The 27969-nt window shown below is 43.1% G+C and overlaps 2 protein-coding genes across 10 annotated transcripts; both read right to left on the reverse strand.

Annotated features, from left to right (window-relative positions):
- Window positions 1–350: 350 nt before the first annotated feature.
- On the reverse strand, window positions 351–13390 carry LOC308113116 (acylamino-acid-releasing enzyme). Of its 8 annotated transcripts, none has more exons than XM_080469098.1 (22): window positions 13108–13384; window positions 11017–11152; window positions 10206–10281; window positions 10061–10136; window positions 9881–9978; window positions 9095–9229; window positions 8889–8980; window positions 8748–8785; window positions 8527–8648; window positions 8391–8451; window positions 7440–7534; window positions 7239–7290; window positions 6855–6917; window positions 6194–6297; window positions 5773–5905; window positions 5596–5679; window positions 5424–5504; window positions 5127–5215; window positions 2378–2571; window positions 2169–2271; window positions 696–802; window positions 351–609 (listed from the first exon to the last, which is right to left on the reverse strand). In XM_080469098.1, the coding sequence occupies exons 1-22, from the start codon at window positions 13223–13225 to the stop codon at window positions 510–512; spliced, it is 2157 nt and encodes a 718-aa protein (XP_080325224.1). In that variant the 5' UTR covers window positions 13226–13384; the 3' UTR covers window positions 351–509. The 8 variants fall into 8 exon arrangements, with proteins under 8 accessions (XP_080325224.1, XP_080325223.1, XP_080325229.1 ...); XM_080469097.1 differs by having other exon boundaries at window positions 6855–6962; XM_080469103.1 differs by having other exon boundaries at window positions 6855–6962; window positions 9877–9978; window positions 13108–13381.
- A 2112-nt stretch (window positions 13391–15502) lies between these two features.
- ifrd2 (interferon-related developmental regulator 2) lies at window positions 15503–26783 on the reverse strand. 2 transcript variants are annotated; one of them, XM_080469105.1, is made up of 13 exons: window positions 26292–26783; window positions 25412–25468; window positions 21884–22000; window positions 21715–21796; window positions 20836–20960; window positions 20557–20714; window positions 19903–19956; window positions 19594–19772; window positions 19388–19496; window positions 19142–19276; window positions 18822–18950; window positions 17345–17437; window positions 15503–17187 (listed from the first exon to the last, which is right to left on the reverse strand). In XM_080469105.1, exons 1-13 carry the CDS (start codon window positions 26332–26334, stop codon window positions 17107–17109), a joined length of 1362 nt encoding a protein of 453 aa, XP_080325231.1. In that variant the 5' UTR covers window positions 26335–26783; the 3' UTR covers window positions 15503–17106. The 2 variants fall into 2 exon arrangements, with proteins under 2 accessions (XP_080325231.1, XP_080325232.1); XM_080469106.1 differs by lacking the exon at window positions 25412–25468 and having other exon boundaries at window positions 26292–26776.
- Window positions 26784–27969: the final 1186 nt, after the last annotated feature.

Raw genomic sequence — 27969 nt, forward strand, 5'->3', positions numbered from 1 at the left:
ATGCCATTTTAATTCAGGGGTAAGATACAAAACAATTTGGTTTCAGTTTAGGCCAACCTGGCCTAGTTTGATTACAATAAACAAGTGCAATTTTATGATGTGAAAGGATGATATAGATGGCTCATCAAATGGCATGAGCATGAGAGCCAAGCTATTTCCTGTTTGTTTAAGGTTTTATCAAAAAAAGAGTTCATTATATCTGGATACTTATTTGTGCCTCAACTGAAGAGAAAAAAAAAATGAATATTTATTACACTGTCTTTGTCTGTTGCAGCTCCATTTAGATTGAACTGGACTGCATGTCAATAAAACGAGTTTGACACTTCTAAGTTATAAACTTCTCCTTGTTTCATAAAACAACATCCCTTGTTGTTAGAATTGGTTTTATTACATGCTTTGATTCGATATTAAACAAAGTACAAATATACAGTGCGACTCTGTTATCAAAAAGGCAGTGGTGTGTTAAAGATTGTCAGCTGTGTTTGGTTAATCCATCTGGTCTGAATGATTCACAGATGCTGCTGCAGCCACAGCGTGGTGTTGAGGAAGCAGTCAGCCTGCGTGTCCACTCTGGACAGAGAATGTCCATCTTCTGGAAACCACAACAACCTGGACAATGAAACAGAGCCAGGCTTATTCGACACAAGAAGACATGTTGAAGTAAATCCACATAAACTCAGAACAAACTAACTAACCTGACAGGGGAGCCTCTGCTCTTCAGCGCTTTGTAAAGCTCCAGGCCCTGGTGAGGAGACACCCGCCGGTCTCTGCCTCCCAACATCAGCAGCACCGGAGCCTTGATCTGCACAGCAACACACAACAGCTCAACTACCAGCAGATAAACCATGGGTTTGTTATATTTTCAGGGTTTTTTTTTCCCCATTAAAAAGAACACATTCACATGCACTTCTTTGATGATAGTGCCACTCACTTTAGTGCTTGTCTTGTTACGTTATAATTGATCAATACAAATACAATGTGATCAGAAACATATAGACTGACATCGTACTGGAGTTCTTTGAGTGGCTTCCACTGGACAACAACTTTGAATAAATACTTTACGAGGCTGTAATAATGCAAAATACCTTCCAGTATTAAAAATATAAAAACATCACAATAACTTATTTGTGAGCTCCTCTTGTTTTTTTGTGTTAGATATTTGAAAAGAATCTAAGTTGACCCCACAGAAGGCGGCTATACACTGTGATTTCTCAGACAAAAGAAGAACCCCAGCAAGAATATTTTTGATCATCTTCCTTTAAAATCTGTGTTCTTATGTTGTGTGGTGAGAGGCGTTTGCCGATGGACGCTCTCATGGTTGTGCAAACCACAATCTTCTTCTAGTGTCAGAAAAAAAAAAATAGATTTCAGTTTTCAAATGAAGTGAAAGTTTTAGGAGGACTTTCCCCCTGCGCCCTTTAATCCCCTAAAACTCCCATGCTACGTTTTAGCTCATGCCAAGAAGTAATTTATGGTTGAATACCAGCTCTTCTACTCTTTCCACATGATAAGTTATCATCATTCATGGCTATTTGGAGCTACAGATAATAGAAACCTTAACACTTCTCCTGCCGGTTAGAGGCTTTTATTTTAAATCGAGTCTTTATACAAGATTGGTGACAATTAGGTTGGTTTTTGTTTTACTAATACTTATTTGATCAGTTTGAATTAACTGTGTTCATAACATTGAAAATGTGTTTTTATAATATATATGAAAGGGAAAAAGTAAATCATGCTTGGAAAAGACATATACACTATTCACAAAAAGTTCAGGATATCTGGCTTTCCGGTGAACTTTATGGAAAGTTCTACAAGCTACAGTGATGTTATATCATGAAAGTAGGGAAATACTGAAACAAAAGCCAACAACAGTGGAGGGTACAGCGCGACAAAAGATGTCTCAACAACATTAAGCTCCTTGTAAGAGAATAGATGGACATGTACATTCATAAGTTAAGAGAAGGTCACATTAAATTCACCTGGAAAGGTTATAGTGCATTTTAGGTTCATCCTGAGAATTCACCCCAAAACCTTATTATCCTGAACTTTTGGAGATTACTGTATGTATAAAATAAGACTTAAGTTGGGAAAATATCAACCAGCACCAAATTCATACCCCGTTTCTAATCAATCAAGAAAAAGTCAGAGAGGGAGCGTTTGTGTCTGACCTGAGCGGCATGTGTGATGGGTGACTTCAGCAGCATGGCAGCCAGAGCCTCTGCTGTGGGTATCTGGTCGTAGGAGTACTGAAAACCGGCACTGGTGTAACGCCTGGTCGCAGGGACACAGTGAAACACACACACTGTGAGGCAGGCTGGCTTTGTCTGTGCGACAGAAGCCGCTGGACGTCACCGTGCGTGGATGAGTCGAGTCTCACCAGTCCGTGATGTCGCTGGTCCCCAGTAACGTGGCAGCGTTGATGACCGGGTTCCTGGCTGCACCGGCTCGGTAGAAGTCTGGGTACTGACCGAGCAGGTGGCACGACAGGAACCCTCCGTGAGAACCACCGATCACAGCCAGGCGTCCGGGGTCCAGGGTGGGGTCACTCTGCAGCGCCGTGAGCACGGCTCTCTGGGAAAAGATGGATGAAAATCAGGTGGTCACACTTTCACCGCAACACCAATGTCAAGTAAAAAAATCAACCACATAAGACTAAACCACGATTAGTAAGTGTGAAGTTTCCTGATGAAAGTGATTTATGTTAACCACCAGGGGGCGCTGCTTTAAGTCAGACCAGTGTCAGGTATGGAAGCCAATGGGGCTCAAAAATCTATTTGAAATGTATCAACAGAAATACTTGTTCATTTTCAGATTAAACTGCATTTTTTGACTCAAATAAAAATATTAACGCATCATCCAAACTGCATTTTCATTTTGTTATTTAGGTTGCACATTTTGTAACGGAACTCAAAAGAAAACCTAAAGAGGGAATTGCTTTTTCGTTTTCCTGTCCGCCCTGTGTGAAATAGTAAGGTTGAAGTGTGTGGTGTTTAATGGTAATGATGTCCTCACGAGTTCCATATGTGTCCTCTGTGTTCCGGTGTAAAGATAGAGAGGTGGCTAAAATTACGACACATATACATATATACACACACACACACACACACACAGTGAAAAAAGGAAGTGTTAAGGGAGGGTGAATAGCAGATTTTAATGTTTGAACATTTTGAGGTTTAGAAATGTGATGATTAGCAATTTTAAGGTTTAAAAGTGTAATGTTTGACATGAGATAGAGATGGGAGCTTGTGATGGTTTCGCAGGAAAAGGAAGTGGCTAAGGTTGCAACACATGTACCCAAGCTCGCACACAGAGAAAAGAGGAAGTGAGGCTAGAAAGATTAGATTTAAGAATTAAGTAAGTAATGGTTGACGTTACTATGACCTGTCAATTTTTCAACTGGTTCAATGTGGGATTTTGTCTTGTTGTAGAAGGACAGTTATGAACGCACACACTCACCAATTATGTTGTTTCAGGAGCGAATGAATAATGATGTGATGAAGAATGTGCCAATGATATTGTAAAAGGCAGATACTGCAGATGAAAAGTAAGCAACCAGAGGGGATTGAATTTGAATAGGTAGGGGTAAAAAAAAGTGGCCCAAGGTGGTGATTCTTTGGTATTTGGGGGATCTTATCATCAGGATGCCAATGGCCCAGGAGGCTCACACCTTTATGTCCAGTTTAGCTGATCAGAGGACAGGCTCAGATTAGAGTAGAACTGAAGCTTTTTTGACAGCTTTAGAATAAGTTAAAATAGAGGATTCGAGCAAGGAGTTTGCATCATCAACTGGGTTGATTTTTACAGTGAGCCTTCCTTTTTATTCTACTTCTTAATTTTGGATTTTAGATTTAAAATTTGAAGTTTTATATTCAAAATTATTAATTTTTGATTTTTTTATATTAAATTAATTATTAATTTTTTTAATTTGTAATTTTATATTGAAATTTTTATTTTTTTTACTGGATTGCCATTCCCTGGTGCACTGAATTCCTCTGCTTGAGACAGCCCGGACCCCCGGCTGGGGGACCCTGCTATCGGGTGAGCCTAAGCGCTTGATTAACGCCTCAATCCCTTCTCTGGTTACTCAGTCTCAGTGTTTGGCCTTATGAATTTTAAGTTGTATTACCAATTTGCCAGCTGTTTGCCATCGCTGAATTCGGAATAAATATGTGTATTTCGATACACTAAAAAGGCCATAACCTCTGGACATTTACAGTTTTTGTCTGATTTTAGATGTGGATGATTAAGTGTGCTATTCAGTGACACTCACACATTGTATCAAGTCTTTCATAGGTTATTTCAACTTATTAGCTGCATTTATTTTAAACAATGCCCTCGGGTCCTATGCCTGGACTCTAAAACCTAACTCTGACCGTACCAAGTGCATGTCGCTATAGAGGGGTGCGGTCGTTATAAGAGGTGGTTATCATTATACAGTTCGAGGCTGTTGCACTGAACTCACAATGCTGACTGAGAACATGGGCATGACCTCTGGATGCTACGCCGTGAGAGTCGGAGCGAAGCTCCCTCGCCTACCGGCCTGAGCAGTTACTCAGTTGAGTTATTCCCCGTCTGCTGAACCACAGCAGGGACTGGGGAGCCTTACCCTTGAGACGGAGGGCAGGAGACCTGGTGGAGGCCAGGTCAGATTTTAGTGGTTGACACCAGTTTAACGATAATGATGCTTCGTTAGATAAATGTCATTTTTAGGTTTAATTTTTGTGTTAAAAGATTGATGTTTACAATCAACTTACGAGAGTAAAAAGTGTCTATTTAAAGTAAAAAAAAAAATAATAATGTAAAGCTATCACATTAATTCCAGGAATTGGTTGAATGAAACAATTTTTGGCAAAATGATTCACGTGTGAAGCTTTTTTTAAGCTTTGGAAACAGAAACGTTCCTATTTGTGAGATAAGTTGAATGAAAATAAGAAGAAAAATAAAAGTAAAAACCTACATTCACGTCTATTAACATGGGTTAAATATGTTCAAAGTGCCAGTCTCATGTAGAGTGGCGACTCTAAGTTGTCCGTAAGTGTGTTTGACCTGGTGACCTGCTCTGGATGTTCTCTGCCTTCACACACAATCATTAGCCAGGAGTTGAATAACTCACAAAGAGTCATTACCTGCACATCTTTTACATCCTGGCTACCAATTTCCCCGATCAGAGACAAAATGCTGTCCTGGCCGAGTCCCGTCGATCCCCGATAGTTTACTAGAGGCACCGAAATGTGAACAGAGGGAAGAAAAAACATTAATGACCCGGGTAAGACATTAACCATGAAACACTAGGATGGAATTTAAGTTAAGCTCAGAATCCACTGAATCCAAAAACCAGGATCTCGAGTGTATAAAATAGAAGATTACACAGAAGCAACACTCCAATAAAGAGTAAGGTAATTGTAATCTGATTTGTGTCTCACCCATGAGGACAGCGAAGCCGAGCTTCACCAGTCCAGCTGTGGTGACGTTCCACTCTGCAGCGAATTGAGAGTGTGGCCCTCCTGGGAAAACACAAACACTGTGTGTTATTTTTTACACGTTTCTCTTCCCTGTGCAGAAAATATGTAACAACCTAATAAAAAGACAACAGACCGTGGATGAAGACAACCAGAGGAATCTTGCTTTCACAAAGAGGAAGAGACGGTTTCACCAAGATGGCGCCAAAGTCTAAACCGGCTGGACGAGTAAACAGGGGGAGAGACGGTCAGAGGAAAGAATCTCTCTCTCTCTCTCAGAAGTGGTGTTGAGGTGAAGTGAATGAACGCTCACCGTAGTTTGGATTGTCCTCGTCTGGAGCCGGCGTGACGTCCAGAGTTGTCCAGTGGAAGTCAAACGTGGGAACGGGCAGATGGAGAGGACGCCAGGCCAAAGCTTCACCTGCAGCCGAGAGAAATCCCACTTTCTGCAACCCGAACACGAGAGAGAGGAACAACACAACATGTATGTAAGCCAAAAGAGCGTTTGGTGTGTGTGTGTGTGTGTGTGTGTGTGTGTGTGTGTGTGTGTGTGTGTGTGTGTGTGTGTGTGTGTGTGTGTGTGTGTGTGTGTGTGTGTGTGTGTGTGTGTGTGTGTGTGTGTGTGTGTGTGTGTGTGTGTGTGTGTGTGTGTGTGTGTGTGTGTGTGTGTGTGTGTGTGTGTGTGTGTGTGTGTGTGTGTGTGTGTGTGTGTGTGTGTGTGTGTTTTGACTGACCAGAGTGGACGGCGTGTTGGGGCTGGAGCAGCAGACCACCATCAGGTCGCTCTGGATAGTCAGAAGCTTCCAGCTTCCGTAAGTTTTAGAGCCATCGGGCACATCTGTGGCCAGGAAGAGGGAAAAGGAAGTGACGCACATAAGAGGTGGATGAACAAATAGAAAACAAACAGAGCTGAAAAAGTATCTGCTACGAACCCCAAATAAAGTTAGGACGCCGTTTAAAATGTAAATAAAAACTGAGTTCAGTGATTTTCAACCCCCACAAACTCATATTTTATTCTTCAAAAAGCTTAAACAAAGTATCATATGTTAAAACGGAGTCATTTAACAATTCATTTAAAATAGGAATTCCTTTGGAATTTAACGGAAACGATGCGTCTCAAAAAAAAGGTTGGGACATGTCCACATCCTCCTCTTTCTTGGACATTCCTCTCCCAAACCTACAGAAACTCGACACGGTGGAACACACGGGTTTGTCCAAACTTGCTTGAGCTGTTTGTTAGAATGAAATTAAAATTGAACTGTTCATATTCTGTTGACAGTAAATTCTGGGTTTATGCAAATTACTGCTTGTTTGTTAATTGGTTGATTCTTATTTTTATGAATCTTCTTTTCTGGTGTTTTGGGGATTTTTTTAACTCTGTGCGATTCCACCTACCTTGCTCTTCTCTCTTGAGCTTGTGATGAAGAGGAGATGGCAAAGGAGGAGGTGGAGGAAGGTCTGGAAGAGGAGGAGGAGGAGGTGGAGGCAGGGTAAAGTGAGACTCTGCAGAGAGGGGAGGAACAGAGAAAGGAGGAGACGGAGGAGGCGGGAGAAAAGGGGAGAAAGAAGTGGGGAGGGAAAGAGGAGTCACTGGAGCAGGAGGAGCAAGAGGAGATGGATGAGGATGAAGAGACCAACAGGGGGATGGAGGAGGGGGGAGCAGCGGAGAGGGGGGTGGAGGGAAAACCAGAGACGGCGATGAGGAGAGGAGAGAGAGGGGAGGAGGACGGGGTGGTGGAGGAGGAGGAGGAGGAGGAGGAGGAGAGGATGGACTCTTACTATCAGAGAGAGAGGAGACTTTCTTTGATCTTCTGTCAACCACAAACAGATCCTGAGAGAGAGAGAGAGAGAGAGAGAGAGAGAGAGAGAGAGAGAGAGAGAGAGAGAGAGAGAGAGAGAGAGAGAGAGAGAGAGAGAGAGAGAAGTGTGTGAGAAGGAGTGAGTCTTTCGTCGGGTTCCTTGAAGAACACTGTTTGTCACCTTCCAGTTGCTGCGAGCGCTGCTGAAGACGACCCTCTGACTGTCTGCAGACCAGCAGCAGGACGGCAGAGCTTCATACACGCCTGCAAACTCCTCTGGAACACGGAGAAAACGTTTCCAGTTGTTCAGTCATTTCCCCTCCTCACGCAAACCTTCTATTAATTCATCACCGGCTTCCTGACGGTCACAGACTTTCATCAATCTCATGAATAAATCCTGCCGACCAGGTCATCAGTCCACGAGACGGCAAACCAAGAAACACACACACACATTCCCCTCTACGGGACATTTTATAGTGACCAGTTAATGGAGTGGAGGAAACCAGGTAATATTCAAACTATGAAGTGTTAAACACTTCATCTATGTACTGATAGAACTTTACCCATCCTGCAGTTTTTATTGCTGAAAGACTGTTGGAGACGATCTATTTGAGTTGTTTTTTTTATGAATCTATTTAGTCGCTGCCACTCATGATTCAACACACTGTGTTATCGCTCCCTCTTGGAGTTTTAAATGTTCCTGTGTGGCTAAAATGTGTAAATAAAAAATGAACTGAACTTCATCACAGCCCTGCGTTACATCTCATCTTATAATTTGTACTGTGTTCATGTCGAAGTAAGAATTGGTAAATGTAGTGGAGATAAAAACCAGAACTGAAGGCCCTTCTAGCTGCTAAATGTTTTAGAAACAGAAGCTGCAGAGTCAAGGTGAGCTGTTGCTCAGCACTGTCGCCTCAGTGTGGAGTTAGGCGCGTCGTAGGGGAACTCTCTCAGGATATTCCGGTTCCTAACGTGTTTTTAAATTGGCGTGGATGTGAAACGTGAGTGTCTGTCTCTGCGTGTTTGTCCTGTGACAGACTCCTCCGGGGTCTATTCTGCCTTCACAATAACCACTTAGGCTCAGAAAACCTGCTTTTCGCCCCTCTGCAAACCGAATTGCTCTGTAACCTACCAGCTTGAGGTCTGCTGACTACATCCAGGAGCGTGTCCGTCTTCCTGCTCTTCAGGTCCAGCTGTAGAGGATTCAAGGTTTAAGGGAAGAAGCACGTGCAGGTTCCCACAACATGAAGACATGGCCGCTCGCTTACCTGCTGTAAGCTGAGGCACTGGTTGTGAGGACCGAACACTCGGCCCTGCAGGTACACGAGCGTGGACCCGTCCGGACTCAGCCTCGGGGAGGACACCGAGACATCGTCCCCCGACAGACGTTCTGCTCAGATTGGCGTGTAATAGTGAGGTTAAAAAAAAATGTTTGAAGAGAGAGAGTATGTTTGAAGTAGTGATAAAAAGAGAGCGGCGGCGTTCTCACCACAGTGTCCGTCCAGGCTGAGTCTGAACAAGGATGACCTGAGACACGGAAGACATTTATTTATTTTAGGTGCGTAATAACCCCCCTATGTCTTTTTTATTATTCTCATTGACCAGAAAAGTTACAAAGTGGCTCTCTCACCTGCGGTTGGAGCAAAATTTGAGTCCAAGTCTGAAGGGTTCGTGGTACCAACCGACAAAAAGCACAGCGTGAGCTCCAGGAGCCCACAGAGCCTGAAGGAAACACACGCATGGATCAAATAAACAGTACCGGGGTAGAATTGTGCCCTCACCTACACACACCTACACACACACACGCCTGCGCAATGACGCGGCCTCTGTCCTCACCTGTCCGGGGGAGACGTCGGGCGGGACACCCGGCAACACCGTGACCAAGCCGCTCTGCAGATCCACCACGCAGATCACCGGGACGCTCCTATTGGACAGAGCCTCTCCCCAGTCATCACAGTACACGTTCCTGTCCTGATCGCTCACAAGAAACACACATTATTTGTCACACACCCATTGTGATTCTCACCACACGTCCCCCTTTCAGAAAATCATACTTCATATATAGTGAATATTTCCATTGGTAATCGCCCTACGCTGGATATCCAGGTGTATTTCTAGAAGTTGACAGTGAAGCCAAGATTCTGTCGAACACGTCGACTCTCGCAAACATCCAAAATGAAAGATCTATATTCTAGCGAAGGCCTCTTTATCGCTTTCTTTGACATACCCAAATTTCATTTTGATCTCATATCAGACACAGATAAAGATTTCTGGGGCTCCATAACCGAGTCCTGGCCCCATATGTTCCAAACCACTGATCTATATGTATGAACGGTATTAATAAACAATCGCTTTGTCACTTATTTTTAACACCTAGTCCCATGAAATATTCGAATATTTTGAGATTATCTAGTTTCGATCAACTAAAGTCTTAATAAAAACGGGATGCGATGAAAAGCCGATGTGTAGTAAAAAATGAAATATCAAAAAAAAGACATATTTAATTTGCATTATAATATTTTGTTAGAATTAATGTTTCCCTTTGATTGTTTTTTTTTTTTTTTTTTCCCCATCACAATGTTCATCTTCTTGTCCAAACATCGTAGTAACTCGTCTACTTGCCGATTCCACGTTCTGTCCATCTGACGTGTTCCTGCTCTTCTCGGCCACGTACAGCAGCTTGTTCCCACACTGGGACCACGACAGGCAGCCGAACTGGGCTGCAGACAAACACACAGCAAACGTGCGGTGACTCCACAGAAGTTAAAAAAATAAATAAATAAATACCTCAGTCAATCTTACCGTCGTCGTACACTCTGCCATGTCCATTCAGGGCCGTCAGGTTGAGGCATTTGCGGAGGCCGTGGTTGTCCCATATCTGAGCAGCAACACAGCATTCCGTCACAAACTCCCACAACTTTAGGTCTTTATACCATATTCTCCTCACCTCTAGAAGCTGGTGGCCGCATATCTCCCTGACGACGGCTCGGAGGCCTTGAACGGGAGAGTGTCTGCTTAGTAACCTGGAAAAAACCACAACAGTTCAAAACTGAAAAAATAAAAACAGTAATTTGACATCTTCGTCACACGTTACATGTTGAAACTGAGAAGAAACAATCGGGGCGAATAACAAACGGCTAATAAAGACAGTGAAAATGACAGTATTGGATGTGGTCACGACGATGAGTATTCCAGAAACAATGAAAAGCATATCAATGTCTTAAAATAGTAGTACATGAAATACATGCCGACCAGCAAAATGACAACAACCTGCCATGAGCCACGTTTCCATGGCGATATTTATCTACAATGACTTTCTATCGAGTGAATGAATTCTAATAGATCAACAACAAATAAATCCAAAAAAGACAAATCCTGCAGAGGGGAAACAGTGCTTATTGAGTGAAAGCATTCACCAGACTAACGTCCAGATTATAGAGCATCTTCCTCCCACTTAACTTTAACTTCAGATTAATTCAATAGTGGGATTAAACGGCGCCGACAGCTCAGCTAATGTCAACAATATAAATGACGTGGAAAAACAAGAGTTACTCAATAAGTTACTTTTATTCCCTCACGATCTCTGGGATCTTTTAATGTATTTTCCGGCTCTTGTCAAGTATTTTAAAAGTTCTTGTTTCTGAGTGGAACTGAATGAATGAGAAATCCACTTTTAAGAGAAGTATCAAAATAACCGACTACTTCATAGTCACTTGAAACCTGAGGCGGGTGAAAAGACCTGGAGCGGCTGGACTCACTCTGCAGACACGGGGACACAGGGTCCTGGAGGGAGGACGCTCCGGATGCTCCTGTGATTGTTGCTGTCAGCGATCAGAGTCCACTGCTGGGAGAAGCGAAGCCTGGAGCCTCGGACCAGGTCGCTCTGACTCCACACTGACGGGGAATAACAGGTTTTCATTCACCGTTATTCACCTCTCGAGGTCGTGCAGGTGAAACGACAGATAAATAGACGAGCTAGAACATTAATTTTTAATCAAATTCCCTCTGGATTTTACAGGGACGCAGTAGTTCAGGTGTGGGACGTCTCTCAGTGGAACCTGCTCAAACACCAAAGAGAAAATCCTCCATTTTCAAAGTGGGGTCTGTCATGTTGTTGCAGAGAGGACACGACCTCACCGTCCAGAGCGATATTACCTAACGGCAGTCTGGCCGGACGGCTCCGCCCCCTGAGAAACAGATTGGTTTACGCTGTAAACCTGCTTAAACCCTTAAGACAAGATCACTGGTGTCAGTGCCAGCAAGCAGGCTGTCACCACATCCAACACGCACATGCCGGAAGGTTCCATCAGCGGTGAAGCTTCTGACACGGTGTGCCTTTTTTCTTTTTAACTCTCTTTTCAGTAACTTTCTGGATTTATTTGTCCTCATTTGTTTCAGGAGGGCAGGTTGGGTGGGACGAGGGTTTAAAAAGTAAAAGGAGTCGCTCGTAATGCAATAGTTCTGTCTATTTGCATAAACGTCAATAACAATTGATGAAAACAAAAATGTAATGACTGCAGTCAATAAGGGAACCAAACATAAACAGGACTGTAATTCTTAGAAATCAATAGTTTTGTGTTTGTTTTTTTGCACTTTCCATACAGCGGACAACAAAAGTCAGAATACAAACTAAGCAACATTCTCTGAATTATATTAGTAATTTTAATGACTTTCTTTTCTTACATTAATGGCTTTAAAACATTTAAGATGACAACAAATACAAATATTCACACACAAACAGATTCACACTTACAATGAATTTGGGCCGCATGGTGACACATTGATTCATGCTCTCACATCACAGCCAAAAGGTTGTGGGTTCAAATACCTGCCGGGGCCTTTCTGTGCAGTTTGCATGTTCTCCCTCTGTGTGTGCATAAGTTTAATCCTTTTTCTGCATTGTCCAGTCCTATTTCTACGGAAGAGTTTTAGGGCCACTGAAGAAAAAAAAAAAAATTCGGAGGCTACAAAAAAAAAATAAATAAACCTTCGTGGCCTCAATAAAAGTCGAAAATCAAAGTCACGGTGGAAAAAAAAAGTCCGTCCATCCACACGCCAGCGCGTGTGACTGCTTCCTCAAAATGCACATTAGGCGGTTTGATGAAGTGATGAAAAGATGCTTCAGGTCAGAATCTCGCTCATAAACACGGAGCAGTTATCATCAGGATCAGGACTAGAAGAGACGGAGCAGCCTGCTGCCTGGTTCCGTCGCGGAAGTTCGTCGAGTACGAAGGACAAAGACACGGATCCTTGGCTGCTTATTTAAACGTGTTCTTATTAATCAAGGAAATCCGGTGTAAAATCACACGTCCATAAGCAGTAAGCAACCCGATATAGTCAGAATTAAGTGATTTAATGTGAATTCACATCTACGGGCAAATGATGAGGGATGGAGAGACGTCTCTCCATGGAAAAAATAAAATTCTAATTTGATTTTCGACTTTTTCTGAGGCCACAAAGTTTTTTTTTTTTTTTTTCTTCAGTGGCCTTAAAACTCTTCCGTATATTTCTAAGAAGCAGTGGGGCAGCCACATCAGGGCGCTCCAGGGAGCCGATGGGGGTCGAGAGTGATGCTCAGCGTCCCACAGTGGTGACCTGTCCGCTGTGGGGATACTCGCTCTCCCAAGCCCGCTTCTCCAGCCTCCAGGCCGAAAGTATTTCTAGTAATAAGGAGAGGAAATGCAGCAAGCACAGGGAGAACATGCAAACTCCACCCGGTCCCCCATTCAGTCTCTAACCAGGGATTTCTGACTGTGACGTGGGAGAGCAAACCACTCCACCCCCCGTGCAGGCCCACCACTCAAGAGAGGCTCAGTTTAAAGAAGGTTGAGGAGGGGGGCTCACGTCACCTGCTGTCACGGTGAAGATCCGGACCTCCGGGAGCTGCTCCTCTCTGACATGCGCTGCAACAGGCACCGGGAGGCCGCTGAGCTGAGCGTACAGCCCGCTGATCAGTCCGGGCTCCATCCGTGGCTGCTGCCGCACACACCCTCACACGCACACGCACACGCACACTCGCACTCACACACAGCGCACCCTGACAGCGGCTTCTTCAATTCAACACATCACAACTACGATCCGCACCAGAGCCGCCATGCTGGATTCTTTGTTGGATCGTACCACTGTGACTCTGAAGAGGGGGAGATGCAGTGAAGGAAAATTACCACAAGAGAGCAGCAGAGATCACATAATTTTATTTACAGGGGCGTCAATATCGCTTTAATCCAGAGGTCACATTAGGTCAGTAACATGACGGGCTTTAAATACTCAGCATCTAACAAGTCTACATGTTTTCCCTTGATTAAGTGAATAGAGGTATGAATACATACAACAACAAAAAAAAAACATGTTTATAAAACGTCCATTCTGGGACATTTTATTATACGAAGGGCATAAAAAAAGCATGATTTACAAATATACTATATTTAGTGTGTGTGTGTGTGTGTGTGTGTGTGTGTGTGTGTGTGTGTGTGTGTGTGTGTTGCTGGCATGATTTATGAAGAAAATATTAATTCAAAGTATGTTCCTTTTTAAAAAAAAAAAACCAAATTCTATACGAATTTATCCAACGTTAGATATCCATTGCATTGAATTGTCCTGTAGACAAAAGATCAAAGCTTTACTTGACAAAGTTTAGACCAATTTCACAATGATATACAAATATAGAATTTTCTGTTCTACAAAAAAGATGTCAACGTTTGAATAATTATTGTCAATAAGCAAAATGACCTATGAACATAAATTTGCCTTTTTTGTCGGTGAGATTACTAAAAAAGCAAGTTTTTATACAAATTAATGTGTTTTGGGATTACTTATGGCTCATGATCAAACCACGGTTTAATAATGTGCTGAATGGCGTTGATGTGAGCAGTGACACATGTTGAGTTTCAGTTTGAGTCTTCCTGGATCTTAGTTCTGCTTTCAACACAGTTGATCTCATATTATATATCATATTGAATGTCTCATATTGCTTGACCGGGCTTGAAGAAATATTTGGCAAAGAAATAATTTGGCATAAATCTTACCTGCAAGATACAAACGGTTCTTTGTCGATAGGTAATTATGAATCTGAGAGTATGAAAATATCTTGTGTCGTTCCTCAAGGCTCCATCCTTGGGCCTCTTTGGTTTAACATGTGCATGCGCCCTCTGGTTCAGAGCATTACATTTCCCATCACAATTATGCAGATGACACACAGCTCTGTGTGTCAGTGTAAGTAAATGACCACAGCCCCATTAAAGCCATGAATGTCACAACTTCCTTTTTTTAATTTATTGCATTATTGTGTGCCTTGTAAAGCACTGTTAATTCTTTTGATTCTGAATGGTCCTATATGGTAAACATGTGATCTATGAAGCAAATTAGATTACAGTTCAAGTGTTAATAAGTATGGGTAAGATCCCAGACATTAAAAAAATTAAAAAATAAATAAAAATAATTACAATAGTGAGTTTTTTAAACTCCCTGATTCCAATCGTGATTAAATGTAAGCAGTAGTTTTCATCTGAACCTTCATGGACGTACAGTATTTATTCCCCATATTTGTAGTTAGTTTAGTTTTCAGAGGTAATTCATCTGCTAACATAAATAGTTCTCGCTGTATTAATGAACAGGAGCACATTGGGAAGAATAAAAATGGGGGGGGGGGGGGATTTATTGTCAATATTCAAATAGTTAAAAACTCAAGAGTTCCAAATTATTTGTATTTTTATTGTAACTCAATTGCTACAGTAAATCTGTTTTCATTCAACTGTTTTCACTTTGATAAATAGGTGATTATATCTGAGTGACGACAATTAAAAAAGAATTCATCCTAAATTATTAAGTTACATTTCCTGTATATATACATATATATTTGATATGGATGTGATAATTACAAGAATATAATTTCAAGGATTACGGTCTGCTTAAATAACTGGAGTCACTGATGTGTTATGCTGCCTTCTCACTGTCACTCTGAACTTTGTTTTTCTGCTGTCGTGGCAATATTGAATATTGTTTTACATTTTTATGCAATGGCCGCTTACTATTTGAAAACAATACCGCCTCTTGTCTTCAACATGCAAAAAGACAAACTGTCGAATCATTATTCATGTTAAATGTTTGGTTTATGGTGCGCGCATATGGTCAAATTGACAGCATACATTTTTTTTTCTCCATTTCTAAAATCCCTGGTGAATTAGATGTGATTGGTCAGTGCTACACAAATTAATCTTTACTAACTGCAGTTCAATCCTTCAAACTGCGACCACAACATTCAGTACATTTATTAAAATGTCGGTACAACTCTTTGTCATCACAGAGAACAAGAGGTGTTGAAATGACTTTTCTTTATTGAAACATGTTTTCCACGTGCCCGAACGTCAGAAGTGCTGACCACATGGCTTGATGAGGCCAGAATATCACAGAAAGGTCAAATCCACTGGGCACGGCTCAGCGGAATTTACACGAGCTTCGTGAATGTTTTGTGACATGTCATACGAACCACTAAAAAAGACAAATCCTTTCGGTGGCTGAAAACTTTAGTCCAATGAACAGAAGTCGTAGATGTGACCACAACTAAAAGCAGCATTACCAAGCATGAGTGGTCAGCGCCTCTGATCAGTGGGCTGCATGTATTCACCGCTCATAAGAGGAAAAGAAATCATTGAAATGCATCCAACATTTCAAATACACATCGTTTCATACATTCCAATCCTCAGTATATCTGCAATACACATTTATAGATTATATGACCCACCAACCCCCATCAAAAATACAAGTGGAAAAACTCCCCCTCATCTTTACTCCAAATCTGTGTCTGTAAACAGTTTGTCTCTTAAAAACCCAACAATTCTGCCCCTTTAATAAATTAGAATGTAAAATGCAAACATTCATCAGAACTGGTTAAAATTAATGTTTTCTTAAACACAATGAATGTAGAGATGTCACAAGTCTTTGATTTCATTTTGTTTAATTAGGCATCTTGTTTATATGGTTAGGCGTTTCAGTTCATGATTAAATTAATATCAAGTAAAACACGCTCTCACACAAACGACACACACGTTTTCTTTTTCGGTTGCATTGGTTGAGTCAGTCTGGGGTTTGGCAGCTGAAGTTGGCTCCTCTGGTGTAGAAGGAAGGAAGGAATCGGTGGAGGAGGATTATTCCAGAAAATTCGGGAATTTGAATTAAAACACCGACCAGACCTGTCGAATGACAGCAGCAGCTGGAGCCGAGCATCAAAACCAATACCCAGCAGCACCAAAAGAAGTGGAGATCCACAAATCCACTTCCAAATGAGTGATATATAATACTTTACTGTCAGTGTACTTGCATTGATGAAACTAATAAGATCTGATATCTAAAGCTTATGCATAAGTCGCAGAAACAGTGTGAACAATCCACTGCTGCAGTTGGTTGTGTGATAAAGTTAGTGAGAAGCTAATGCCAGCGAGAGAGAGAACATTACACCGGCTCTCTCTGCACTTCTTCATTTTCCACTGACAGTTAAGAGAAGCTGTGGAGGATCAACCCACAAAGAGCTGAGCAAACATTTAAACGTGTCCCTTTATACCTGGATGTGTTGCGTATCCGCCTTCGACAGTGCGATGCAACAACTTTCTGTAAAAATGAAGCGGCCGAATAGAGAGTGTAGTTTCTAAACCTCTGCTCACATCGCACGCACCTCTGAAAGGAAAACCACACTAATGTCGCTCCAGATCTCTGTGGGTCGCATCTAATGTAAAGAGGTGGGAGGTTAAACCATGTGCGTTGGATCTTTGTGAGTTTGATAGGCAAGGCGTTGAAGGCATCGTGTCGTGTTGGATTCTGTAAAGCCCAAAGAGTTCCTCGCTTCCTTTTCACGCTCACATCACGTCGGCGCGTTTGTCCCTGACTTTGTTCCTCTGCTTGGTTCGGGCTTTGAAGGCAGCAGAGTTGAAAAGATGCTGTTGATGAAAGAAACGAGAGAAACGTGCTGAAGCATCTCGGGCTGGGACTGCATTACACTGGGAGTTCAAATCGTTCAATGAAATCAGCTCGTGACTGCAATACGGAGGAGAAAGATCTTAAGACGGGCTCAGTCACAAGAGTCAAAGCCATTACCTTCTCAAACCGTGAGATCTTGTTTGCTTTGATGGTCGTGTCGAGGATGAGGGGAGCGCCGAGGCCAAAGATGTCCCTCAGTAGTGGATTGAACTGCATCAGACACATTAAAGTTAACAGTTCATTGTGAGCAATCAGGAAGGACGTGGACAATCATCTTCAACATCTACAGAAATGTACATTTCAACTTGACAGGTCCATCATTTATCAGCAAAAGCACAACAGTCGTTAAAAATGGGAGCTGTATCGATGCAAAACAGTGGATGCAGTGGGATTTCCCCAAACACACAGTGTTTGTAGGTGTCTGGGTGTGTTTGTGTGTTATCTGGGAGGTTCTCCACACAAAGTAACAATGGGCACATTTACAGGCTGCAGTGGAAACAGGCTCAGCATGTCCGAAGAGCAAACTGCAGATTGTTGAAACATTTGTCTAAGTTGTAGGTAACCATATATTTGCCTGCAGTAAATGATGCTGGGGCCACGCAGATCTAGAGGTTAGCACCCAGAGTGAGAGCATCCACTGTTTGAGTGGACTGGGGGCGAGGGGATGGGGGCCGATCGGAAATTTCCGATCCAGGAAACTAGAAGCTTTCCTGTCTGCTGAAAAACTCCACAAGTGTTTCGCTGCTGCTCTGCTCGCTGGCTGCAAACTGTGGAATGGATTTCCTGAAGGGAGGCGGGTCTCACTGAGACGTGGAGTAATGAGTTAGGAAATCCATTCCACAGTTTGCAGCCAGCGAGCAGGCTGACGCAGCAGCACTGCGGCTATCCAACCTTTCCTGACAACATATCGCTGTTTAGACGTATTTTATGCTCAAAACATAAAGCAACACTTCAACGTGGATGTTTGCAAAGCCATCGTACAGCCGGGCGGCCTCTCTGCAGACAGGCGTCACTAATTTAAAATGCCAGCTTGCCGTGGGGAACAACGCTGACAGTGACATCAAAACAATGAAAAGCAGCTCCTCCACGGTCAGCAGGCGATTCACACCTACGTGAAGCTGCGTCCTACCCCACGCAAAACTCTGAAAATAGTCCCAATCGTTTGTGCTGCGTTAGAGCTGGAAAACATTGCCGTTTGTGCTGCGTTGCTAAAGAATTCCGGAAGATTAAAAAAGTGATTCTGAGGTTTTAAAGATATAACAAGTTTATTATGATATGATGAGGTCACGCAGACCCCCTCATTGTCCAATTTGAACAAAAATAGTTTGTACTGCTTCCTTTTCTGACCTTGTACCAACCTCAAGTTGTCTTTTGGGAGAATAAATGTATGCATTCCTGCATTTCATACTTGCCTGAAGAGAAGACTATATTACAGCCCTGGCACTGCAGAGAGCTTGATAACCAGCCAATAATTGCTGTCAGCTGTGTTGATGTGAGGACACATTGGAAACGTGCAGGACTGCGGCCCTCGAGGACCAGGGTACCCCACCCCTGCTATAAGGAGTCCCAAAGTCATACGTTTTGCGTCCCTCACCTGTAGATGATGCCGGACCCCAGATTCCAGGATTTCTTTGAAGGCGTCGTAGCTTCGTCTCCTCATCCAGCTGTCGATGTAAACGCCCTCCACTCCAAACCGGATCTTCTCCTCAGTGAAGTCCTCGTTCTGCAGGGGAAATATAAGATGGACACTCGGTAACAGAAGAAGTCGTCTCAAGATTTTAAGCCAGAAAAAAATTGCTCTAAAATATAGTTGTTTTTGACGTTATATGCTGGATATGAGTTCACTATACACCGACTCAGATCGAAGAAAATATGTGAAGCAACATATTTGAGGTCCACAGAGCTGCAGCATACCTCTATATAATGTAGCACCTCCCTGAAGATCGAGCGCTGTTTCCTTCTGTCGTTCTTGGCTCTGTGTTTGTTGCCATCAGTGGCTAAACTCTTCAGACATTCACATAGACTGTCACTGTCGTCAACCTCAAACTCCTGCACGCACAGACACAAACAATTAATTTAACGAAATGACTTTGAACATTGGATATGAAGTTATCCAGCAGCACTGGAAGTGAAACATTTAGTCTTCCATCATGCCATTACCTGATCTATCTCTCGTCCGAGCTCCACCAGCAGGGCGATTGTCTCTCCCACCGCTATTCTGTAGTTGACGTCGCTGCTCTCGAGACAGGCCTGCAGTTTAGGGAGGTGACTAGAACGAGCGGGACGGACAGAGAAACCCACTGTTAGTTATAAACAATGATTGGCATAGCTGGAGATATGAATGAGTGATTAGATTACGGACTCACAGATCGAGTAGCAGTCTGAGTTTCGAGGCAGGACAGAGGGTGACCAGCAGGGACCAGGCCTGCAGGGCGGCGCCGTGCAAGCCGGAACTCCCGGGTTTAGGAGTGGGCAGCGTTCCCTCTCTGTTGGGGTACGAGGACATGAACACACTCTCCAGAAGGGCCAGAGACTTGATCAAGTCCTTGAGAGGCAAGACGAAAGGAAAAAAAAAAACGGCATTAAATCTCAGACGAGACTACGTACCACACAACAAGAAAACAAACTCATACTATCCATGTTTCAAGTTTAACAGTTGTGCAAATTGTTCTCACTTCTCCATCTTCAGCAGCTGAGACGTAGCAGCACATCCCCAACGCCCTTGCACACTGGTGAAGAAACGGATGCGGGAAAAGGTCAAGTGGATGGACATTTGTGAAGCTGTAACTCCTCCACACTGATTACAACTTGAACTTAGCAACAATCAAAACATTTTAAGAAGATATTCAACTTCTGCATTATTAACATCAGCTTGGTGGTAACTTGAGGCTCTGAAAACATCAGATGAAATGTGGTATTTGTAATGAAATTGCGCAAATAGTAATTAAAAAAAAGAAGCATGGAAAGTAGTTATTGTCTATACAACAGCTGAACCACTGGCCTGAAGGTAACCGACAGATTGAGACCGTGTTAAAGTTACTCAGGTATTGGCTGATCCTCCAAACACATACTGAAATATCTGATGTTCACATACATGGTTGAGTTTACATCAAACTGTGACATGCATCAAACTACAACTTCAGTTGCTTTGCAAAACAGTCAGAGTAAGAAAGCAGAAAGCAGCAGCACGTTGAAAATGTCACAACTGACATGTCCTGAAAATATCAGCCTCAAATGTTCTGAATCACATGTCAGAATGTATCAATCCAATTCAAATGGGAGTATGTAACGTATCTAACGCATTATTGAGGGTAGATGTGGTCACTCACACTCTGGCGAGCCGCGATGCCGGCAGTGTTGTCGATCAGGATGGCGGTGAGGATAGGGCGAAGCATCTTGAAACCCTCCTCTGCCTCGTCTCCGCCACCCAGCTGGATACAGAGCAGAGCGAAGACTGTGGCTGCCGCCGCCTGCTCCTCATTGCTGCCTGGACACATGGAGAAGGAAAAGAAAACATCAGTTCATGACAATGTAAATATGAGAGAAGATATTTTGACCATAAGAGCTGTAATTGCTGCATAGGAATGACCGACTCCTCTTCGCGTTACCTTTTTTCAGGCTTCTTTCCAGGCAGTCGCTGACAGTAAGGCGCCTCTCCGTCAGGAAGTCATACAGCACTCTGGAGGAGAAGGCCAGTCGTAGTGACTCCAGAGCTGCCAGACGAGTCTTGGCACTGAGCGAGAGACACACAGTAAAAACACGGTGAGTGTTGAAAATAGGTTTTTTTTTCAGTGTCACACCTCAGATAGTATCACATTAGTTTGTGTTTCTTGTCCTATTATTTCAGTGACGGCATGATGAGTAGGAATCTAAATAAGTTCTACATAAAAATGTCTGAAAATAAAGACACATTTTCAGGAATAGGTCAAGAATAACCCAAAAAAATAAGATTCACAAGTCAAGAATACTAAACCTCAAAATCAGATTTATATTGATGGCGGGCAAAACCTATGTGAGAGAATAAGTTGTTAAAAACAGGACTGCCAAAGTAAATAAGGACAGAAAGTCAATCGGGTTGTGAGAATCATGTCCCAGTGGTTACTGGTTACACATGTTGGCATAAAGTGTTTTAATGTGGTTTAAACAGTATGTTTTTGACTCACGAATACAGCCCGGCTCCAGTGTTGTCTGCAAGTTTGAATCAACTGGGTTCTTGTGAATGAAATGCAGTGATTTTTCTTTTTTATTCCAAAGAAAATTTTGCATATACAAACAAAACTTTCACAGTTCAGTACGGATATTGACACAAAGTTGAGTATAAAGACGAGCCATCAAGAGTACATTGAGAACAGGTATGTGAAGGATAACAAAATGTTGAAAAAACATCATCTTTAACTAGTATTAATAATCCTCTTGACATTTCAAAATCAAACCTATGAATCAGATTTTTTTTCTCCTTTGAAATGATGACGTTACCAAACCCTCACCTCTTGTCCGTCAGGTTGTCTATACACTGTTTGAGTTTGTCTTCTGTTTCTTCCTGGGCAGTCTGCTCATCCACCTGCTCGCCTGGATCAGACAACAACACAGAGCAGTGAGCTCCAGAAACAACCCGGTAAAAGCCACTTATTTCACTGTAACTGAGGTTCATCAGACCTGAGCCGTCCTCCAGCACCGTGGTGCTTTCACTGGCACTGCTGTAGTGGCTGAGAACATCAGACATCAGCTCGTCGTCGCTGGCGGCGGACTCTCCCTTCAGCCCATTTTTGTTACCTGCGGACAGAAAAACACAATGTGTGCGCACAAAGTGAGACGATGGCAAGAAAAGAAGACTTCTCATTGAGGGAATCAGCTACAACTTCAACCGTGGCTTCTGAGTCAAGACGATGAGAGCGATTGTAAGTGAACTGGCCGTTATCATCTCTCTGCCGGCTTTTTTGTCCAAAACAATGCTTTATTTTTAGGATTTTTTTCTAGCAATACAGGAAACTGGATACACAAGATAAAACACCAGCAGTGAAACTACAACGTCACCAAAGCCTCAGTTCTCCAATTTACACCTTTTCTTTGTGTTCTTTCGCTTGTACACATAAAAGTAAAACTCTTTTTCTAAAGCTTGTAAAAAGACAATTTAAATACTTTTAGTTAAATAGACAGATACAGAGGCCTACAGGTTCCAGCTTGTGACTGCAAGGTCAGGGGATTCAATCCCACCGGAGGAGTGTCATGCTGCCAGTATTAAGCAGCAGAGCAGTTGATGACTTTCTTCTTTTGTAGTTTTTTTCCCTTCTTCATGATTTTTCAAACCAAATGTTAAAACTGTGAAATATCAATGTAGAGCGGTAGGCATCCACCGGATCGATGTTGAATGCATACTGCATGAGAATGATATACTGCAGTTTGTTTAACCTTTCAACTCATTATCTGCACTATATTGCAGCTACTCATAGGTAAGATGCTCTTAACTATTGTCAACTCACAAACACAAAGGAGCCAATGTTCACTAGGTTAATAATCAGACAGTGAAAGGATTTTCCATGAGCTTCAATGCTTTTATTAGTGCCATGTGTTCGAGATTGGGGGGGGTAAGAGTGAGGCCAGCCACACTAAGCTAAACCTCAGGTTCCTGCTGGCTCAGGACTTTCTACTGTTGGTGGGATTACTGAAGACTAGAGTGGTCATTCATTCATATGGTGTGTACAATCCAGAATGGTCAGACCACAGGACAGGGTGAAATACTTATTCCTATTGTGTGTGTGTGTGTGTGTGTGTGTGTGTGTGTGTGTGTGTGTGTGTGTGTGTGTGTGTGTGTGTGTGTGTGTGTGTGTGTGTGTGTGTGTGTGTGTGTGTGTGTTCACAACTATTTTTATGAGGAACAATGTAATTTCTCACACAGTTCCACATGCTATTTGCGGTTAAAACTGAATTTCAGGGTTAGCGTTGTGCTTTAGGGGGTTAAAGTTAGGGGAGTAAGCAGAGCAATGCATTACCACAGTGAATGTCCTCACAACAATGCCATACAAACACGTGTGTAGGTCATCCAGGACATCTGCGGTAACTCAGAGTTCACTCATGTTGCAGCGTTGCAATTAAAGAAGCTTATATTATCCCCAATGTTTACTTTGTCAGGTTACTGTTAATCATTGGAATTGCATAAGCAGCAAAAGTTGCCTATTTATTGAGCACATTCTGTCCCACAAACGTATTGGAAAAATAGAAAACCATTTCCTTACACGATACAACAGTGCCCCACGCATTTTAAATTATTAGAAAATCTTAAGACAAGACTTCAACCAAACGTGATCTTCACTGGACGAGTGAACTAAACTATAGGTCAGTCGTTTTGACTTGTGTTGACTCACCGTCTCCTGATTTCTGGCTCTGCTGAGTTTCTGCTGCATTGGACCGTCATCACGTTCTGGTCTAAACATGCACCTACCGCCTCAAAACCGTCTGACACGTCACACTGCACAGTAGTGACACGAGTCAACAGTAACAGTCTTATTGCCTGCAACCATTTCCCACACTTCGCTGTATCAAAACTTCACTTGAAAGACTGAGTGCACAGGGGGCAGAGCCTCCAATTCAAATCAGGCTTCTGTGGTAGTGTTTTATGACAAAGGACATTTAACACGAGGTACAAGGTAACTTAAAACTAATTCATTTAAAAAACAAAAAGAAACAGACACTGCAGTCGCTTTTCTTTTAACTGAGCCGAGTGATGACATAAGATGTGCCAGGGCAAATTTTAAGAACCTCACCGAATGCATGTCCTCAGTTTTTAAATAATATAACTAACTAATAACATAACTAACGTCTTGGCACCAACTGCAACATGGGATTTACATATCAAGCAAAAATGTCATTTAGGAGCTTCATTTCTCCATGAAGAGAAAAGAACCATCCATATACACGCCAAGCAATATAACTTGAAATAAATCTGTTTGTTCTTTCTTTTTCACTGCTCACAGCAAAGACACTGCACTTTGTAGGCCTGTATCATGACCTTTGAACCCTAGGTCACAGTACATGGAACTCGCCTGCAGCCAACACAAACACACACGCACACACTAAGCTACACATCCTCCCACACAGGCATGTCCACACACCGGTGAAGTGCCTCACGTGTCGTCTCCACTTTGCTACTTTCTGCTTACATAGCAGTCAGTCGCACAGCTCTAGTGGGACGTGGCTCCAATGTCTGCCAAATCAGAACAGTGAAACGAAGCGGCTGAAGCTAGTTTGAGCCCCCTGGCCAGCCACGCTGAGGCTACGCAGACTGCAGATACAAGGCACAGAACTCAAATGACCGGTACACTCACTACACGAATTTCCTTTGCTGCCTAAACAGCATACTGCCTTCATTGTATGAGAATTCATGCAGCACAAACCATACTCCAACATTATGAGATATTCTAATCTGTAAAGATATAATTAACAGTTTGAAGTCTCCGGGCACAACTGGAATAACTCCTGCAATAACCCTCAGGTCAAATCCAGAGCTGTGAGTTAGGTGGGAAAGCTGCCAGAGATCCAGAGATAGTCTTTTACATGTGGAGTGGGAGGTTTCTGTGGAAAATCACAAACTCGGCAGCTGTTCTTAAATTCAAAACAACACATGTCAAATATGTGACACTTTGATTAAAGTGTGAAATATCAAGTCTTCAAATTCATTATACTTTAACTGTCAAACATTTAGTTTTATAGGTAGAGTCACATGGAAATAATCCCATGTGATGAGAGTGTCACACTGATTATACTGCACATTACTAACTGTTGCTGGTGTCAGAGCAGATAAGATTTTATCTGATTAGTTGGTGATAAAACAAGATTTCGGCAGCGGCCTGCAAGAGGAGGAAGTGCCGTTGAAGTGAGGGACAGAGCTGAAAGTCCCAGGGTGGCAGGGTAAATCTCAGCATGGTGGTAACCCCTCACCTGGAGGCATTTGAGTTTGGCAAGCATAGTAAACTTATTCTGGAGCCTCAAAGCTACGCATTTGGTGAAATTAATTGTGTTAAGGTGAGCGACACGGCAGGGAATATACAAGACGGGTATAGTAAAATGGGTTGGGCACGTATGTGACTGCTGGGTTTGCAGTATGCACTGACAGACTAAGGGGAGCTGGTGGATGAGGGGGGAGCTGGATGCAAAGCCGAGGCGGGGATCAAAAACCAAAAGAGTTACCTTTTAGTTGTGCTTTGGCCGACAGCTGCAGCTGAAGAACCTCTTGTCGAAGAGAGCCTGGAGATGATGTATGGGTGGGGGACGCGTGTGGGAATTACGATGTATAGACGATGCGTACAATGGACGAATGTGTGAATGGATGCAGGGACGACAATGAAGAAAACAAGTCAGCTGCTTTGATTTATTCATTAAAAAACCTGCAGTGGAAAAATATTTCACATCACAAACAACACTGTATGACTTAGTATCTCACTCTTTTGTGAGCGCTGGATGAAATTTGCACTGCAGAAGATCTTGCGTGTGCCTGTGTGTGTGAGGGAGGGAGACTAGACACTGCACGTGTGAGCTTCCATAAAACGTGAGGGGGCTGCAACGTCCTTGTAGGCACACGTGTGATCCACACCACTACTGTACATGGACAAATACAAACCACCAGAACATATCTGAAAATAACCCGGGAAATTTTTTTATTATTATCTTTGCGTGGCTTTCCTGTTTGGTTTATGTGTATTTCTATGAGGTGACACGTCACGAACAGCTAAAAATAACTCACAGTTAACCTTAACCGGACATGTGCAACTTCAGCATGCCACATGTAAATAGAAATCTCTCCCAATCGACGTCGAGATGAACTCAATGTAGAGATTTGACGCGATCAAACCGAGTAACACTGAAAACAGTCTGACTGATCTGAGTTTTTATGAGCCACATGGATGACAGGACTGTGAGACACTGAAGTTGGAGGAGCAACAGGCTGCTGCTGCGCCCATATGTTGAAGAAACACCCCACAGCCAGTTCATTCACGAGTTTAACTGTGTCTGTATTGCTCTCTTCCCCCGAGCCGTTGAGTTTTAGTCGTGTCGGTAGCTGTTTACTTACCGGGCTTACCGGAGCCACGTTTCCCTCTTTTGCTCCGAGGCATGTCGACCTCGATCCACCACAGCTAGCTGCTAGCTGGAGCAACTTGGCCCGCCTGAGGTCTCCTCTGGGTGGGCGCTGGTCACTACAGCAGTGGCAGACCCCGGCCTGGTGGTCCCCGCTTCGTCTCTTTGTGTTAAAACGAGCTGCTCGGTTCAAGCTCTGTTGTTGACACTTCGTTGCTTGCTGGCTACCGACCGTCACAAACAAACAGCAACGCTCCGCCCGTGCTGCGAGCGAGCGCCGGACTGAAGAGTTCTCCCGCAGCGATGAGGTCGCTCTCCTCAGCGGTCCTTCTGGGTGTATTATCTGTGTCTGTCCCCGGGTAACCGGTATGTAACACCAGGTTGAGACGGTAAGTTTTTCTCAAAGTGTTTAGGACGGAGTTTAGAGCACGCTGCTGTCGCCAAGTCCACCATCTTCCCCTCAGTCACTACTGAAAGACCGGTAGGCGGGGGCGCCAGGTCGGACCTGTTCACGTCCAGTGTTTCCGGGAAACCAATCCGCTTTACGTCCCGCGGTGCGTCTAAGAGTCATTCAAAAGTGTGAAATATATATCTAGAAATATATAAGTTAACTCAGTGGCTATTCTTATTTTATTAAGGCAAAAGAGGTATTGGTTAGTTTGATTTGGGAGGTTTTTAATCATTTATTAAGGTGTTATGAATTTGGGTCGTTATCGGGCGACATCCAGGAACTGGCATCCCTGACTTTTAGAAACATGGGTTTCTGTTGTAAGAATTTATTTCTGTGGTTCAAGAACTAAAAAAGGACTAAAGAGAAGAATCTCCGGAGATCTGGACAGCCCGATCGGTTCGCCAACAACGCGAGGAAGAAAACACCCGACTCAACCATGCGGAGGAAGGAGAAGAGAGAGAGCTCCGAGGTGAGGACGCCGCGGCCCGGGTTGGGCAATCCTGGGACTTTCCGCGGACCCACCGCTGAACGGCAGTCGACATCGAGTGGTGTTTTTGGAACTTTCCTACCCAGCTACAAGACAACGTTTGCGAAACCAAGATTGACATTGAGGCTGGACCCCTCTCCCGGTTGATGGAAGATTTTCCCTGGGACAACTGGAACTCTGTACTGAGTTTCTTGTGCCCTCCGAAGGAGATCAACTAAAGACAGGTCCGGACCGAGCGTGGTAGCAAAGGCCAAGCTGCCACGCCCAGTCCCCTCCAGAGGACAACGATCAGGTTACCTATTCAGAAAAGCTCAGTTTTATTTGTCTTAATCCAAAGTATTATCCGTAATTAAAGTTTTGAATCATTGTCGCCATTTTCTATAAGTTTGAATCAAGTGCTGTAGCTTAACCCTTGCCAAAATATGCTCAATAAATATAAGCATTGCATTTAAAGTACTGTTTTGTGGATTTTCAATTGGTTATTATTATTATAAATCCGTATACGTCATTCCTTTAATTCTGAATGGTAGTAAAAGGTTAAGTGATTGTGCGCATCAACATCATAAAAGGTTCTTAAAGGTTGTTCTACTCCACGGGTAACTAAGTTACAAACTAATCACTGGGGTTTATCCTAACCTCTAAACTAAACCTAGCAACGTACACCAAGTGCCATAGTCATATAGAGGAAAGCTGCCGTTAACAGAAGTGACTGACTGGTTGGCTGTGCTACTGAGG

This window comes from Lipophrys pholis (genome assembly GCF_963383615.2).
Source record: "Lipophrys pholis genome assembly, chromosome: 8".
Classification (NCBI taxonomy): domain Eukaryota; kingdom Metazoa; phylum Chordata; class Actinopteri; order Blenniiformes; family Blenniidae; genus Lipophrys; species Lipophrys pholis.